This window comes from Lactuca virosa, chromosome 6 (assembly GCF_052849685.1).
Source record: "Lactuca virosa cultivar CGN04683 chromosome 6, Lactuca_virosa_CGN04683_v6, whole genome shotgun sequence".
Classification (NCBI taxonomy): Eukaryota; Viridiplantae; Streptophyta; class Magnoliopsida; order Asterales; family Asteraceae; genus Lactuca; species Lactuca virosa.
In genome coordinates this window covers 194,248,175-194,266,371 of record NC_136431.1, presented here as the reverse complement: position 1 = coordinate 194,266,371, position 18,197 = coordinate 194,248,175, and the positions used below count along the sequence as shown (strand labels likewise).

The 18,197-nt window shown below is 32.0% G+C and overlaps 2 protein-coding genes across 2 annotated transcripts; both read left to right on the top strand.

Annotated features, from left to right (window-relative positions):
• The first annotated feature begins 283 nt into the window (after positions 1–283).
• Positions 284–1,454, top strand: LOC145118987 (uncharacterized). The gene is made up of 3 exons (XM_079054631.1): positions 284–524; positions 827–981; positions 1,167–1,454. The coding sequence occupies exons 1-3, from the start codon at positions 311–313 to the stop codon at positions 1,182–1,184; spliced, it is 387 nt and encodes a 128-aa protein (XP_078910757.1). The 5' UTR covers positions 284–310; the 3' UTR covers positions 1,185–1,454.
• An 8,226-nt stretch (positions 1,455–9,680) lies between these two features.
• LOC145122195 (Pleckstrin homology (PH) domain-containing protein) lies at positions 9,681–16,798 on the top strand. Its single transcript, XM_079057838.1, has 14 exons — positions 9,681–9,807; positions 10,245–10,391; positions 10,479–10,595; positions 10,687–10,833; positions 10,909–11,026; positions 11,172–11,329; positions 11,488–11,567; positions 14,599–14,711; positions 15,367–15,495; positions 15,590–15,627; positions 15,698–15,748; positions 15,824–15,991; positions 16,086–16,198; positions 16,465–16,798. The coding sequence occupies exons 2-14, from the start codon at positions 10,272–10,274 to the stop codon at positions 16,586–16,588; spliced, it is 1,476 nt and encodes a 491-aa protein (XP_078913964.1). The 5' UTR covers positions 9,681–9,807; positions 10,245–10,271; the 3' UTR covers positions 16,589–16,798.
• The last annotated feature ends 1,399 nt before the right edge of the window (positions 16,799–18,197 follow it).

Genomic DNA, 18,197 nt, shown 5'->3' with positions numbered 1-18,197 from the left:
AAAAATCATAAAAAATAGTACAACTAAAAATCATTTTGATATTTTTACACTTGTCCTAAGAAACTTCATACAAAATTATTTTTTACATGTCCACCAAATCTAATTAAAATAAAGCATAAGAAATTATATTAAACACATATAAATCAATTTAACAATTGTAAATCACAATAATCGGTTAAATATGTATTCTCACAACCCCAAAATCATCAAATTTTTAATAATTTAGAAACCATTCATGTAAAAAAAAATTCACCCAAATAAATAGATACAAACTCATAATTACCTTTTTCTCTTTCTTTTGTAATAAAAAATGGCAATAATCACAAAATTCCAACACTTTTTCTCATTATTCTATAAGCAACGAAAGCTCCCTCCGAAGTCGCAACCGCAGAAAGTTCCCTCGCCATATTCGCCGCCGCCGTCAACACCACCATCGCCACCGATCGACCGAGATATGGGAGCAGCACAAGCGATGAAGAGAATCCCCCGGATCAAGTTTCCTCAGCGTCATCCGGCGCCTTCTGGTTTGTTTCTAATTTCTGTAATGTTTATGTGTGGCTAGGTCATTTTTCGCTAATTTGTGTTTCGGCATATGAGAATTTGAATTTGATTTACAGGAGGTTTTTTAATTCCGATCTAGGAAGAATCAACATGAAGACATCATTATAGATTGATTGTCTGACCTAGTTTTGATTAATCTTACAAATTAGGTTATAGATTCGATGGTATTACAGGATATACAAACAGTATTGCGCAAAAATTGTTCATCTGAATATCAAAATGAATCGTTTTGGTTTATATCTAATCTACTTGTATCATCTTGTAGGTTCTGCTACTCAGACCCAAGCAACACCTGTTGCCAATGATGTTCCTTCAAGCTTTTTCTCAAAATCTGCTCCATCTGAAAAAACTCTAGGGGGAAAAGCATCTCTTCAGCCCAAAAGAACACCAATGTCTCAAGAAGAGATTGATGCTATTATGGTATAATACATTTTTTTTATTGCTTATACGTTATCTTGGACACCAACTTCTGGTTATTCCCATAAATTGATTCTTTTACAACTATAATGCAATCTTGCATCATTAAATTAAACATCATTTGTTGATTGTTTTGGTTTTCAGTCTCCTTTTTCCTAATCTATTTTTCTGGGTTGTGGTTTTGGCAGTTGGGAGGGTGCTTATGAAGCTGATGATCAAGCTTCAAGAAGAGAGAAGAGTCATGTTTCGATTTTAAGTTCTATGAAAGATTCCTGTATGTTATGAGAAATCTAAACCATTTTCACGTTTTGTCCATAAAGGTATGGTTGAATATGAACTCTCCATTTTATATATATTAGGTATGTTTTTATGTTATTTATCATGGTATTTTGTCCCTCAATGTAAACAAAGAATTGGGCTTTTGTTGCTTAAATTCCCAATTTCAGAGGTTTTGGGAATACTTTTAACCTTTTCAATTTGGTTTGGTTTGGTTTTTACATATTTGCAACTTGAATTATCTTGGAAAAGTAATGACTGACTTTGGTCATTGGATTGATACCGAAATTAATGTCAAATTGTCAATTTTTGTGTCACTCAAAAGGTAAATCTTTATTAAAAACCCATTAACAGATTGTAAATATGACTTGCTTATGATGTATATTGATTGTTGTGTCGAATCATGTACTTCTTTGTGCAACTTCTTAATTTGAATCGATTGTTTTTCACCACCAACACTAACTCGTTGAATGACAAGAGAAGATCTAAGTTAAATGGTGTGGTTGGATTGCAACTATACATCACCTCAAAGGACTGTTGGTGTATAACTTATGTTCTCATAGCACAAAAAATATCGATTGGAAGTGGGACAAATGTTTGTCTAAAGTGTCGTTGAAAATCATAATGTTATAAAAATAATCTCCCACAAGTTAACCAATGAAATGTTTGAAAACATGATTCATAAATAACATAAACTAGTGGTGGGCCAGAAATTTGGATACGATATACAAATATAATATTTAAGTTGTAAATCAGAAAACCAAATAAAATTACAATTGAATCCAATATAATATTTAAAGTCGTAAATCTGAAAACCAAATAAAATTACAATTGAATCCGTTAAGTATTCAACTTGTAAAAACACATACATTTTAATAAAAATGACCAACCAAGCCGCTAAGTATTCAACTTGTAAAAAACACAAACATTTAAATGAAAATGACCAACCAATCGCTAAACTTTTTTTTGTTATAATTAAATAATCTTTTATTACAGCTTAAAATATATTTAGCACTATTAAATGATAATCTAGTAATATTTTAATTATACAATTGTTCATAATTATGTCCTAAAAATTATTCTAAGGTGATCTCATGAAAAAAATGAGATAATCACTCCTAATCGCTAGGCCAAAGATTTTTTGATAGAAAAAAAGGAAAAAGAAGAAGAAGAAGCACGAATTAACAAAAGCACGGATTAACGTTAATTTGTAATATTTGAACGGCATGTTATGTGTGAAACCAAGCTTTAAGAGGTAAACGTTTGGATGATTGTAAAAGAGAGGTTGTCAACCCCTAAGCTTAGGAAAATAAACACAAAATTATGATAAGAGATACAAAAGCATGAATTGGAAGAAATGTTATCAAGATACGATGGTACACCCAATGTCGTCTTTTTATCGACATAAACATCCTCACTGCATTGATTACTCCAAAGAATACGACCATCCACCTGTACAATCCATCGTGTATCATAAATGTTGGGTTTAACCTGTCACCATGTAGTTGATCAAGCAGTCCATGACACCCGTGGAATGGGAAACAAATAATGTATTATGATTTTGTTTGTGACTATGCTATCAAAGGGTTATTGGCATAAAAGTCCTTAAGTTTGTCAAAATATGGAGGTTTTTTCTCTATGACGATTTTATGTGTTTTTATGTTTAATATTTGTGGTGTTATTATCAAATGTGACATTTAGTTGGTTACCCACTTGTTTCCCAGTAACACTCTTCATTTGGCCTCATGGAAAGCCCACGAACAAGGATCCAGTTGGTCCCTTCGTGCAGATTTGTAATTTTTTGTTACCCGGAAACCACCATCATCAGTGTGTATGTTGTGATATGTATCACCATCACCATTAAATATCAAACACAACCGTCACCATCAATGAAATCCACCATCGCCATCATATCTATATTGACATCGTCCACCACCACCTTCCCTTCTTGCCCATATCTAAACTCAGTGTCCATATCGATGCAATGGGTGCATAAACCTAAAAATTAAACCCAAATATCATATTCCTAAAACAAACCCATAAATTAAACTAAGAAATCATGGGTGAAATCAAAACCCTAGCAACACAAATGCACAAAGCAGAAATTAAAACCTCAAACCCAAATGAAACATCAACCAAAACTTGCATTTTTTTTTTATCTGATTCACGTTTAGAGAGTAGAGAGGTGAAGGAGATGATGTTAATGAACAATCAGGGGCGGATATAGGAGGTAGGAAGTGGGCCACATCGTAGGAGTTTGCATTTGGGTCTAAAGCCACTGTCACCATGGCTTGCTGGGGGCGGTCGGTGATGAAAAAGCAGGGGTGGCGGTGGGATATGGGGTTTCATGGCGGTAACTGGAGAAAATATAGAGGTAAGGGTATGGGGAAGAAGTGTTACGGGTTATGAAGGGCAGGCCTGATAAAAGCGACGTACGTTTTCAATTCATTATAGGTATGAGTCGATTTAGAAGATAAAAAGAAGAAGGGTGACTAGATCACCATCGCAAACCCGCTGCTCTTTATCTTCACAATCTGCAACTCGATAGAAAAAAGGAAGAAGAGGGGAACGATTTCTGATCTTGACCTACATTGTTCCTCATCTTGCCGGCTACGATTAGAAGAAAGGGGAGGGGGGACTATGTTAGGTATTACATGGAGAAGATGAAAGGTTATGTATGCAAGGTTATCGACTACAAGACTATTAACCTACTAAATAACACATTTAGCAAAAACACCCCAAATGTTAGGCATTATCACACCTAAAATCTTTGCATGGACAAAACCGTCCTATTTTTGACAAACAAAGAAGAAGAAGGGCGACCAGATCACCATCGCAGGCCTGCTACTTTGTCTCTTTTCAACATGCAGCTTGACAAAAATAAAGGGAAGCAGAGGGGGTCAGTTCCTAATCTTGACCTACATTGTTCCTCATCTTGGTGGCTACGATTAGAATACAATGGAGGAACAAAGACCTTGTTGGGTGTTGCGTGGAGAAGATGAAAGGTTATGTATGCAAGGTTATTGGCTACAAGACCATTAAGCTACTAAATGACATATTTGTCAAAAACATCCCAAATGTTAGGCATTACCACACCTAAAGTTGTTGCATGGACTAAACCTTCATATTTTGATAAACTTAAGGACTTTTATGGAAATAACCTCACTATCAATGCATATTTTAAATGCACCTTCGTGTTGGTTACCAATAGAACATGTACTACACACAGACTAATGCTTTTCCCGAATAGATCCTTTCGCTAGTAACTCGGTTACTTGTAGATGTTGATTTTTATGCCGATTTTTCAAATATCATCATCATTATTGCCACGATAATCTGAGAATAGGTCACGATTGTGGGTTACATTGCAGTCTATTAAAAATAATTGAGATAATTGAAATACCATGCTTAGATGTGGTGAGTACCATGTTTTAGATGTTTTTTCAAACATAGAGACCACTTAAACTTAGAGTGTTTGAGATTTCATTTAAAAACAACTTATTAAAGTCAATAAATAAAAAAAAAGTGTTTGACAATATGAAAAAAACTTTTAAAATAACTTCTCATCAAACTCTTACAAAAATCAATAAGTTGAGATTTCTAACTTTTCAGAATTCCTTATAACTTTTTGGGTTGTAAAAGACAATATTACCTAAAATACCCCTTAAAACGTGTATATGCTAAGACAAATATTTTTTTGAAAAACAACTTATTAACTTATTAACTTTTCCCACCGCAAAAGATAATTCTAACATTTTATTTAAAAAAAAAATCCATTTACACATCACCGTCATTTTTTTTTTGCCTAAATGTGATTCAAAATATATTTTCAAACACCTCTTCCACGGTAGATGTTAATCGGTTTCAGGTCCAAAATTATAAATTTTATATATAGGTGAAGGTTCAAATGAGAACCACTAAAGGTTAAGAACCATTTAAAAACCATTTCATTAAGGGTATTTTTGTCAACATACATTCATAACATTACACCGACTAAACACTAGATCTGATACACTCAAACTTCAAGAAAACTTTCAAACTCTCTTAAAATTTTTCAAAACTATCTAATGAATCTTCAAGAACTCATAAACTCCAACACCACCGACTGCCACCACCTACCTCTGCCACACACCACCGCAACCATCTAGATTCGTCGCCTTCCTCAAATGCTGCCGCTCTACCACCACCTCAGATCGTCGACCAAACGCACTACCACCACCTCCAAGCTCTCAGATCTGGAGCTAGACGTCATCCGCTACCTACCACCACCGTCGTCTTCTCTTTCTGATGACTTCTCCGACTGAACAGTAGCCCCCTACAAACAACCTCCAATCGTCGCGTCCAGAACCTTACACGATCGGCGCTGCTCATCGTCAACCACCAGATCCGACATTCCGCCGTCCAGATCTGACATTCCGTCCTCCAGATCTGCAATCTTCGGTTCAGATCTATGATTTCTGCCACCACCGACGTTCAAATTTGAGAGCTCTGGTATAGATCTATGATCTTCGTTGCATTAGATCTGTGATTTTCGCGACCTCATTTACTCCTCTCGCATCTGCTCCGCCACAAACACCACCAACAACACCTCCACGTATCAGATTTGTTCCACCATACGTCAACTCCTCATCCTTCCGCTTATGATTCACCACAGTCGTCATTTTCTCCTCCAAACACTGCCTTCACATTGCTTTAGATCTGCTATGATGATGATCTATACTATTACAAGCTCAGATCCGACAACCGACTACACCGGAGCAAATCTGAAGCCAAAAAAGTGTTTTTGTTGTCAGATCTGTCAAGAAATGACAAAAACTCGTCTTCTCTGGTGGCTGGTGGTGGTTCCACCGTCTTATGATGTTTTATGGTAAGATATGGTTATTTTTTTTAATAAGAACTCATCTTCTATTGCCGCCTCCCTTCTTTGCTCTCGTTCTTTTTGATTTCTGAAAACTAATTTCTAAAAACTACATGCAAACAAGGTGTTTGATGAAATGTCTCAATGAAAAAATCTATGTTTTAAGCTGTGAATACCATGAATGACTATTTGAACTAGTCTGTTAAGTTGTGAAGGCATGTCTGAAATAATCTTTTAGGTTATGATTGAGTGTGAACTAATTTTTTAAATTGTGAATTATAAACAAAATAGTATACTAAACTATGATTTTTTTTATTTAATCCATATATGATTATTGTAGCATGGCAAGAGCTTCATATTTGATGAAATATGTATTAAATTGTGAATATAGTGAATTAGATGTGAATATACTATAATAAGTTGAGAATTTTGTAAATTAAACTGTAAATAGGCTGAATTAAACTGTGAATTTGATATATTAAATTGTGATTTTTATATAATTTTTATGTTAAATTGCGTACGAATGAATTAAATGTCCAAATAATATTGTAGGCTTTTACTTCTATCCTCTATGTTTTTGTTGGTCGTAAAAAACATTGTAAATAGACCAAATTAAATTGTGAATAGACATAATTAAACTGTGAATTTACTATATTAAATTGTGTATAATACACAAATTGTGAATTTATATTAAACGGTGAATTTTGTATATTAAATTGTGAATTCACTGTATTAAGTTGGGAACTGACTGTATTAAATTGTGAATTCACTGTATTAAGTTGGAAATTAACTGTATTAAGTTGTAAACTAACTGTGTGAAACTGTGAATTATATTAAGTTGTGACTTTTTTTTATAAGTTTTGTGTTAAAATATGAATTATTTACGTTTGAATTTTGTATTAATTTTCTTGTAAATATATTAATTTTATGTGTTGTATAAATATGTAAGAATGTAGTAGTTTTATAATTGTTTTACATTACCTCTAAAGAAACGAATTAATATTTTATTAAACCGTGAATATAGTATTTAATCGGTGAATACATGATTTTATATACATACAAATATTATTTTAAAGGAATGATGATTGCAATGGTGACACATATGATTGGTGGCAGCGTATTGTAGTGGGGGGTGATGATAAAGTTTTTGTTTAACTTCTTTGAATTTTTGAATTATTGTAAAATGGATTGTATTAAATTGTGAATTTTGTGTATTAAACTGTATTAAATTATATATACTAGTATATACTTATTTTATATATATAGTAATACATTATGAATGAAAATACTAAATTGTAAAAATTATGAATTTTTCATTTTCTTAAGAATAAGCACTAAAAAATTAGGATTTTTATATGTTTAATATTTTTGAGTTCTTATTTCAACCACTCCCTATATATATATATATATATATATATATATATATATATATATATATATATATATATATATATATATATATATATATATATATATATATATATATATATATATATATATATATATATAGGTTTAGGTTCTATGGAAAACAAAAAAACCTTAAAAATGCATAAAAAAATACCTAGACATTACAAAACTTTTTTTTGATTTTTTTTATCAAAAAATCGCAGGCTTTTTGACAATTTCGCTGAAAAAAAAAATAAAAAATCAATTTTTTTTTTGTAAAAAAAAAAATTTTTCAAAAAATTTTTCAGCGATTTTGTCAAAAAGGCTGCGATTTTTTGATAAAAAATTCAAATTTTTTTTTTGTAATGTCTAGGTATTTTTTTTATGCATTTTTATGATTTTTAGGGTTTTTTTGTTTTCCAAATAACCATTCCCTATATATATATATATATATATATATATATATATATATATATATATATATATATATATATATATATATATATATATATATATATATATATATATATATAATTCTCAAAGAAATCATGTGATAATTAACTATTTTTTGTAAATATCCTTTCAATATAATGTGTTTATAACTCACACAAACACCACCTTACACTTTCAAATATTGTCGTTTTTAGACAAAAGTCAATAGTTTGTTGTCAAAAACGTGAAGGTATTTTTTGGAGTTTTTAACCAAATAGGTGTTTTTTAAAAAATTATTTACCTAAAAGGTGTACTTTTAAACATATTTACCAAACAAGGATATTTTGAAATAAATTCGTTACCCTACTCCAGAACACGCGTTTACATCCTGATTCCTCCGGCGGTCTCCATCTCCGGCCGTATGCCGCCCTCTCCGGCCACACCAAACGTCGGCACTAAATCCATGTCGTTGATTGCTGTCCTCCGACGCTTCCTCCACGACCGCTCACCTCCGGCGCCTCCTCAGCCGCTACCATCTCTATCGAGATTCAATGTTTCTAAAATCTAACTTCAAATTCCTCATCTTCTAAGTATATATGAGTGTAAATTAACTGCATTTTTTCTGATTTCATCTTTAATCTTTCTGATTTCTAGGTTCCATCTTTCTGTTTTCATGTTTCCTAATTTCATCTTTCTGATTTCAAGCTTCCATCTTTTCTGTTTTCCATCTTACTAATGAGTTTCATTTATTGTAGATTAGATCTGGATCCGATAGCACAACAAAAACGAAATCCCTCAGAAAGAAAACTTCAAAGATTTGAGATTTCATATCTTAATTCTGTTAAAGAAAGAGAGAGTTCTAAACTGTACTTTGCTAAAAGATCGATTAAAAGTTGTTTCCCTATGTAGTGTATAGCTCAGTAGGTTTTTCAAGTATCAGTTAGTCAAATCGGTAATCCGATCTAAGAAGGTTGTAATTGTGTTGGAAGCCAATGAAATAAGAGCAAGAGAAGCGAGATTACCGCGGGTGTAGACCATAATTCCATATTCCGGTGGAACCACGTGTCTAGTTGATTTCCTTTCTTGTGTTACGTGTATGTGATTGATCTAATTGTAAATATTCAAATTGAAGCTGAAACCATTATTAACAGTTTTTGATATGCTGTGTAACTAAAAGTAGTTTAATATGGATTGTTTAACAAAGTGTTTTTATAGTGTATATCAAAAGTGTTTACATGAAGTTAAAATAATCTAACAGGTATCATGTTTTGCTTTTTTAGAAATATCTTTAATCAAATTGCTATTAAAAGTGTTTACGAATCAAAATTTTCTAAGATATGATTTCTTAGGTATCAATTTGTAAAACATGGCCATAATCATTGTCTAGAAAAAATTTTGAGTTAAAAAAACGAATTTTATAACTTTTTCTATGGAAAAACTAACAGTGAAAAGTTTAAAAATGTCAAAAATATATATACACTAAAAACACTAAAAAAATGCTAGAATATATATATATATATATATATATATATATATATATATATATATATATATATATATATATAATTTTGAACTCCACTTATTTGGATAATATTTTTAAAACTATACCTATTTGGTAAATAAGTTTTTAAAATACACCTATTTCGTCAAAAACTCGTATTTTTTGTATTATGGGGGGCAAATTGCAACTTCGCCAACAAACAGTATAAGTACCGTGAGGTGCAATCTTTTATTACCTGATAGAATATAAAACAGCCTCATTAAGTAAAGTAATCATAATCATCATCTCTTTCTCTACTTTCTCTCCCTCTCTCTCTATCTACTTCTCCAGAAATCGCTTCTTCAATCTGCATTATCAAGATCTCCAGCCTTCTACTGTAAGTTGTTTGTGATCCATATGTGTTTAGTATACTGTTGTTAAGTTCTGTATCCATCATATACTTCGATTCTTTGTTGATTTCGCGAATTTGTATGGTTTCTTTCGAATTTGAGTATGTGTATGTGTCGATATGGATTTATAATGGAGACAATCGTGTTAATTTTGAAGTTGAACATCTTAATATTGCTTTTCCCCCTTTCTCTCGCTGCTTGATTTAAATAGTTGATGATGAACTACGAGGTAAAGAAACAATTGGTTTCTATTTGATTGTAAGTACTTGCTAGTATAATTCGTGGCATCACCAATTGAATTTGTAATGATAGCACAAGCTCGAGGGGAAGAAGTAGAAGAAGAACAATTGTATTTATCTTGAAATCAAATAAGTTTTTAATCCGAATGCTGAACTTTAACAATCTTATATTATTCAAACCCTAGTTTTACACCCGAGTGGAAGCAAGCTTCATGGGTGATGGTCCTATAGGAGTAGAGGTTTTTCCAGATCACTTCCCGCATTCAACTTCGAGTGTAGAAACCCCGCAAACGACAAGTTCTTCAATTTCACACACAAAAATCAATTTTGAGGTATTGCTGACATAAATCGAGCAATCTTATACATACATCCTCTTCTTTTAAGTTGATTTTATTTACAGTTGCTTTGATCTGTATTAGCATAGCTCAAACAGCAGATTGTGGGCTAAGAGAAGATTAAGAACTGCTTCTTCCATGTTGAATCTATTCAATCTACGCAGACTAACTTGGGGAACAGATACAAATGATCAGCAAAAGGTGGATAATATAATATAATATAATACAATACATCTTTTTTCAATCCAATTCACCATTTTGATCCAAATTTGCTCTAAAAACTATTCAACAGGTTATATTATCTGCTCCAGAAGTTGAATCACTTCGATCAGAACTTGCTGACATGGAGGAAAAAGAAGCTCATCTGAAAGCTCGGTTGGAACATATTGATGAAACTTTGCGTTCTGCTCGTCTTTCAGGCTATTTACAAATGCGAACTGTACTTTTTATAAACTCATTTTATATATTTCCTATATAAGTTAATTATTTAATATTCACAGTCTGATTGATACAGAGATGGACAGCTTTACCTGGAGAACCACTTCCTCTTGATGATACAGAAGTTGATGATTGGCTTCCACGTTTTGTTGTTCTTCTAGGGCCATGCATCTTCTTGTATTTCTTGTCCACAGGTAATAACAATTTAATTATAAATTAGTAAATTACATATCTATTAATGTAATCATTAAAAACATACCTATTCTTTGTATTTGGATGAAAAGTGGAATGTTATAGTAAACAAGTAAATGAAAGTACATTGCTATTTCGTTGTTGCAGACATAAGCCCTCAAGACTCCACCCTTTTATCTGATGTTGTGGAAGTAGGGCGTATGCCACGTCATACTCAAGAAGAGGGAGAAAAAACTCGGTATTATTTTTATATAGTTACTCGCCAAGGATTGAGATATGAATGCTCAAGCACTTCAAAATTACAGGTACAATCCCTTACTCATGACAGAACAGAACAGAACAAAACAGACAGTCTTGTACTTATACTGTGAAATTTTTGTCCCACACAAAAAGACCCGAGAGATGGATGTGCCTTTGATCTAAATAGCATGCAGACTCAAAAGTGTTTTTTATTTTATTTAAGGTGGATGCTTGGTTGACGACATTGCAAGAAGAATGCAAATTGGGATCGGAGTCAACCACTGTTGATCTTTCATCGGATTCGTGACATTGATAAGTGTCAATGTAAGGGTCAGGTGTACATAGTTGGTAGTTGTTGCATTGACTGTGGTACGTTGTGTTTGTCTATTTGTACATACAAAATGCATCCTCTTGGTTAAATTTCTTTAATTTTACGATTTTAGCTAGCAAATTCGCCGTAAATAAAATATATAACGATAATCAAGTAATTTTTACATCGTTGAGTTGGAGTTGTACATCTATAAACTATAATTTTGCTTTATGATTAGTTCTATATTCATCTTAAGATAGATTCAAACGGAATTAGATTTCATAACTTAATAATATAAAATTATACAATATTAATTGATATACATACGATATTAATTGATATATAAATGGTAAATTATTCTTTTAGTTTTATGCGTTTATAATTTATAATTTGTAATATATTATTCGTTTAATATACAATGTTTATCTATTTATAATTGATGTATATATAAAAATAAATAATAATTTATTGGGATTCAACAAAACAAATTAAGCAACTTAAGACAAACAATGATTTCGGTCAAACATGTGGAATATGCTTCTGAAAACTAGTAATCGAAAAAGTGTAAAACCGAACACGAGAGAGAGAGAGAGAGAGAGAGAGAGAGAGAGAGAGAGAGATTCTGTTAACCTTTCAAGAACAATTATAATCACTCACAAAACATTGCACCTTATTTAAGCTCTCAAACAAAAGAAAATTTTCTTACTAACAAACTGCTCCAAAGGATATGCTCTTAGGTTCACATGGATTGCTCTATTGAAATCTATGCACTCATACACACACGTATCTTGCATCTGCACCAACAAGTTTTGATAGAGATGAAAGTCCATATTTATAGGTAAGCATAGGGATGCCACCCTAGTTTTGGACCAGACTCATTCATAATAAGATATCAAATGAAATCCTCCGATCACAGAACATCGTGCAACTGCTTTTAGAATCTTAAACCTTGAGGGATCTATATGGCTACCTCCCATGCATTTAGGAACATTCGACAATTCTTCGAAAGGACCATACCAACAAGGGTCACATTTACCAAGCTGGAGCGCATCCTTGATCTGCTGAAGCACATTCTTAAGGTTTACCAATGCATTCTCTTTAAGTTGGTGTGCATTTAAAGAGCTTCGGCTCATTTTCAGACCCAACAACGCATTCTTCATGTCAAGGAACACATTATCCAAAGGGGGAACCCATTCTCCAAGGGGAGAGCGTATTCTCTGAGTGTCCGGTTACTTAGCTAAGGACGTAGAATTATTTCACCAAAGAGCATTCTCTTGATCAAGATAAGCATTCTCTCTCCGACCATTCTCTCATTAGGAGAGCATTTTTTCTCCGACCATTATGATAAGTCTCCACAACCCAACATAATTTGATTAAAAGGTAATGTGACAGCCTACATAATTTTATTAAAGTTTAATAACACGTAGAAGACTAGAAGTTACAAATAAAATTCCATAAATAATAAAATAACCAAAAAACTTGTTTTGTAAGTTTACGAGGTCAGGGGAGTTTATTTGACGGCCGATATACATTCCGACTTTACTTTCTGACCCACTACTTCGGATCTGGTTGATCTAACCAAAGCAAATCACAAACATTCTAAAATTAGTAGTCAAAGTTAGCATTTTGACGTTCAACACTTCAACAATATATAATTAGAGAAGATTATATAGAAACACATGTTGTTTACTACATGACAAGAAAACCCTTGGTTTATATAGCATGAACAATAATACCCCCAAGGTAAAAGGATTTTTTGTTTGACAATTAAATGACCTGATGACCTTTAGCACAACTTCAAGTTTAACGTCTATACTCTATGTAATGAAAGTTATTCAATATCTTTTAAGATGAAATGGGTTGACAAAGTAACCAAGAGAACAAACGGTTCTTCTATATAGCAGTGTATAACTTGTTAATATGAAATATGATGACATTATATATGTCATCGTTTTTTTTTTCCATGTAAATATTCAGAATATATTGTTTGTGTGTAACAAAAAAATGTTTTTTTTTTCTTTTTAATATAACACTGTCACACTTAAATTCCTTTTATGTAAAAGTTCTTTCATTGGACAAATTTCCACACAGGATAAGTCAAAAAGTCAATAATGGAACGACATGGAAAAATAAATCATATAGCCATGATTTGTCGTCCATGTCATTGAAATATATAAATGGGATAATCAATATAGCTGTTACTATAATTGAATAAAATTTTAAAAATATAAAATAATAACAAAATTATTACATATACAATGTTGTAATAGAAAAATGAAAACAAAATACTATAAGTACAAAAAATAGAGCATGTTACAATATTTGCATTTAGCCCGGTCTCTATCGATAATTCAGTATATGACTATATGAGTTGTAATATTGAGTTAAATTTGCTCAAATAATTCAAATTCAGTTAAAAATAATTTATAGTTTCTTGTTGTAATTATTGTTCTTGTATTTGGCCTAATAAATTAACATAATCATGTGCCGATTTTAGGTTGTGTTAATATGCAAATTTTATTATCACAACCTACGATTATAACAATCAGTTTGAACTGTTTTGCAGTGTTTGAAAATTTTGATTATAGTTTTATAGAGTTTATAAAATTAAAATAATAAAATCTTAAGTAAATAAAAAGTTATTATATCAAAACTTGTTATTGGAGATAAATATATTAATATCTAACTATTTTATTTAATGAAAAAAAATCACTTTAAAAACAAACATTCAAACACTCTAGCAACTTTGATTGATAACAAAAGATGTCTCCAACTCCAAGTGTAATAATTTAGAAGTTAGAGTATATAACTGTCAACTGATGAAAACTTCATGGGTTCTCTTTTAACTTTTTTAAAATTTCAACCTCATGATAAATATACTTCTCTCCATAACTAAACCCAATCAACTTGCCAAACCTTCCTCTGTTCTCACTCCATTCTGCTCCATAAATATATATCTCCGAAAGAGAGCTTCTCAATCTCCACTTCACTTTTTATTCTATTTGATTGCTTCGATTTTGATTGACTGGTTGATCGATCGAGAAGGAGAATGAGTTCTCAAATCTACAGATCTGCATCACGAGCTGCTAGGTCTTTTCTCTCTTCGGCTTCCAAGCACAAACATCGTGCTGTTTCCGGTGAGTTTTTTTGTACGCCGTTCTAATTCCATTTGTGTTGCATTGAGGTTCGGCTTGTAGGTTGTGAATTATCGAATGTTTATGGCAACTTTGACTATGATTCCGTGATTTCATAAGATGAAATGCTGTAGATGACTGAAAAATGTGCGATTCGTAGTATTATTTCTTCTACCATGTTAATTACATTCTGGAAATTACACTATCAGGAAACCAGATTACGAAGATTGATGATATTTAGATTGTGGTTGCCGTTGCGTGTTTTTTCTATATCATGTTTGCTGTTTGAATTTTGATATAACCATTAGCATGTAAAATTCTGTTGTGTCATTGAAATTTGAGTTGGATATTACGAATTACGTGCGTTCTATATTGTACATTCTATAAGTGTGGATCTGGTTGATGGAAATTTTAACGACGATGAATTACCATAAGCGTATGATGACTTACAACATCAGATCTTAATATCATCTCTTGCGCTCTGTAAATTACAGTAAAATTGGAACCAAATTGTGTCGATTAGTAATATCTACATTGTGCTTGCTTGTTTAGATCTCAATATTACCATTATTATGTTAATCTGTTTCATGAATGAGCTTCATAAGTGACGTAGAGATTTGTTAATATGAAATTTGCTCCGATTCTTCTTTCTTTACAGAAGGACGAACAGCTGCAACAGTAGCAGCAGTTTCCTTCAAAGGAACACTTCCAGCTCTAGCTTCTTTCACCGATTCCACAAACACTTCCAACAAATGGATTGCCGGAGCTCTCGCACTTCCTGCTGCAGGTTCAAACTAGCTTTCAGATTCCATGATTCTTAATTTCTTATGATCTTATTCTCTTCCTTGTAGAGATTATTGATATGTGTAATTTCATTTCAGCATACATGCTTCAGGACCAAGAGGCACATGCAGCACAGGTATTCGACTAAATGCCACTATCATTTTATGTGATTTCATCTTAACAAACGGTGACTTCTCTTTCCACAGATGGAGCGAACCTTCATTGCGATCAAGCCTGATGGTGTGCAAAGAGGACTGGTAATTTACTAATTTAACCCTCAATCCCTCATACTTGTCCATGCACCGATTATGTGAGCTTTAATTCTTTTCCAGATTTCGGAGATTATAGCCAGATTTGAACGTAAGGGCTTCAAACTTGTAGCTATTAAACTTGTGGTACCTTCAAAGGCGTTTGCTGGGAAGCATTATCATGATCTTAAGGATCGTCCATTCTTCAATGGCTTGTGCAACTTCCTCAGCTCTGGCCCTGTTCTTGCAATGGTTAGAAGTAACTTAGAGTAGTTATTGTTTTGCGATGAGAGTTGTGAGGAAACATGGGAATTTTAATTACGCCATTGTTGATTTATATATGCAGGTTTGGGAAGGAGAAGGTGTGATTAGATATGGAAGGAAGCTTATTGGAGCCACGGATCCATCCAAATCAGAGCCTGGAACCATCAGAGGTGATTTGGCCATTGTTGTTGGAAGGTACTGCTTCTCATTTATAGTTTTTTAAACACAAATGATATTTTTGGGATTGAGTTTGAAAAATGTTAACTCGTGCATAAAAAAAAGTGCATTTATCAATCAAATAAATCACACTTACTGTTGATTATATTTAACATGCAATTTGTTAAAAAACAAGAAAAAAAAAACGAACCTGTTGTGTAACAAAGTTACTTATTTATACGAAAACAATGGATTTTTCAATAGAGGGAGAATGAAAATCGGTAACATGAAATGTTGGTTTGTAGGAACATTATCCACGGAAGCGATGGACCAGAGACTGCAAAGGACGAAATTAACCTTTGGTTTAAACCTGAGGAGTTGACTAATTACACTAGCAACCAAGAAAAGTGGGTCTATGGAGTCAACTAACTCATCGTACACACAAACAATAACCAAATACACAAACAGAAATAACACTAAACCAACTTCTTCAAAATTTCATCTTTTGAAAAAAATAAACTTAGATAAATAAATCTATCATTCCTTGTCAAAAAATTTAGAAGACATTTTTTTCGTTTTAATGTAGAAGTATCATCTCTTACAAGTATTGAAAAACTGAGAGCAACGATTGTTCTATCATCTATGTTCATTTCGAGTCATGACTCCTATAGGTTATTTGAAGATAGCAATAAATTTTAACATAATTAAATCTCAACAATGTATATCATTCAATATCCTTTTAAGTTATAAAACATAGTTAAATTCGAGTAGTTATATAACAAAACAAATATGTTAAATTGTTAATTCATATTGCAACAATATTACATGTCAAAAGACAAAAGGTTACGACTTACGAGTATTGCACTAAAGAAGAATATTCTTTTAAGTACCCAAAGGTTTAGGCATTTACTTATTTTCATCGCATGAAAAATGGTTTAAAAAAAACAATCAAAACGCTTTTTGTGGTCTTTGATGTTTTTGTACCAACTTGAAAAAGTTTCAAGGATAATATCAATATAGCTTTTCTTGCATGCACGTGATAGTCGCTTATATCTTTGTCATCGTGATGAAGACATCGAATAAAGTGTTAAACTTCTAGATGAATGTTGATTTTAGTTGCTATATTGCGCAGACATCCAAGAAATTCCAACCAAAAGATTGTGGAAAAATTTAGGTCTAAATTATCGAGTTGGGACGCTAAAAATTAAGTTCTAGATTACTTTGTCTTATTTAAAGTTTTGAAAAAAGTTATTGATTTAATGGAAAACCTGGGAGTTGAGAATAAGGCTTCTTCGGAGAGGTAACAAATGTTAACACAATAAGTTATAATGTATTTTTGTAATGAGTTTTTATTTACTCTTTTAGCTAGGTTAATCATATATAGTTTTCCTAGTATAGTTGTTTTTTTTCTTTATTGTTATATGTTTACATGGTATCGGAAGTTCAGAACAAAACAATACCGTTCGTCGTATTTTTTGGTTTCATTATCGTATTTGTTGGGTATGTTTTCCGATTTTGTTAGTATTTGATTATCGTTTATATTTTTGTTAGCATCGTTTTGTATTGTTTCGTTTGATTTATTGATTATTAACAATATGGCTCCAAAAGATCTATTAGTACCCAGGTTGATGATAAAAATTATGTTTACTGGAACTATGTAATGAAAAAAATTATAAGTAGGAAACATATATGAAGTATTGTTATTAGTGTATTAGGTAAAACAACACATGAAAAACTGTTATTGTGCAATGTTACTAGATGCATGAGAAACTGATAATTCTAATATTATCATTTGGATAAAAAATTATGTAGTTTCAGTATGTTGGCACCCAATTGGCTAAGTATGATATACCCATAGTGTAACATCCCAAATTTCGAGTCCAAAAATTTCATTTTAATTAACTGATTATAAAAGCATTCATAAGAAAACCACATAAATGTATATCATGTCTGAAAACCCAAGTCATAAAATAGCATCATGTCAGAGTACAATCCCAAAATATCTCAAGTGCGGAAAATCAATGCAAGTGTGTATGAT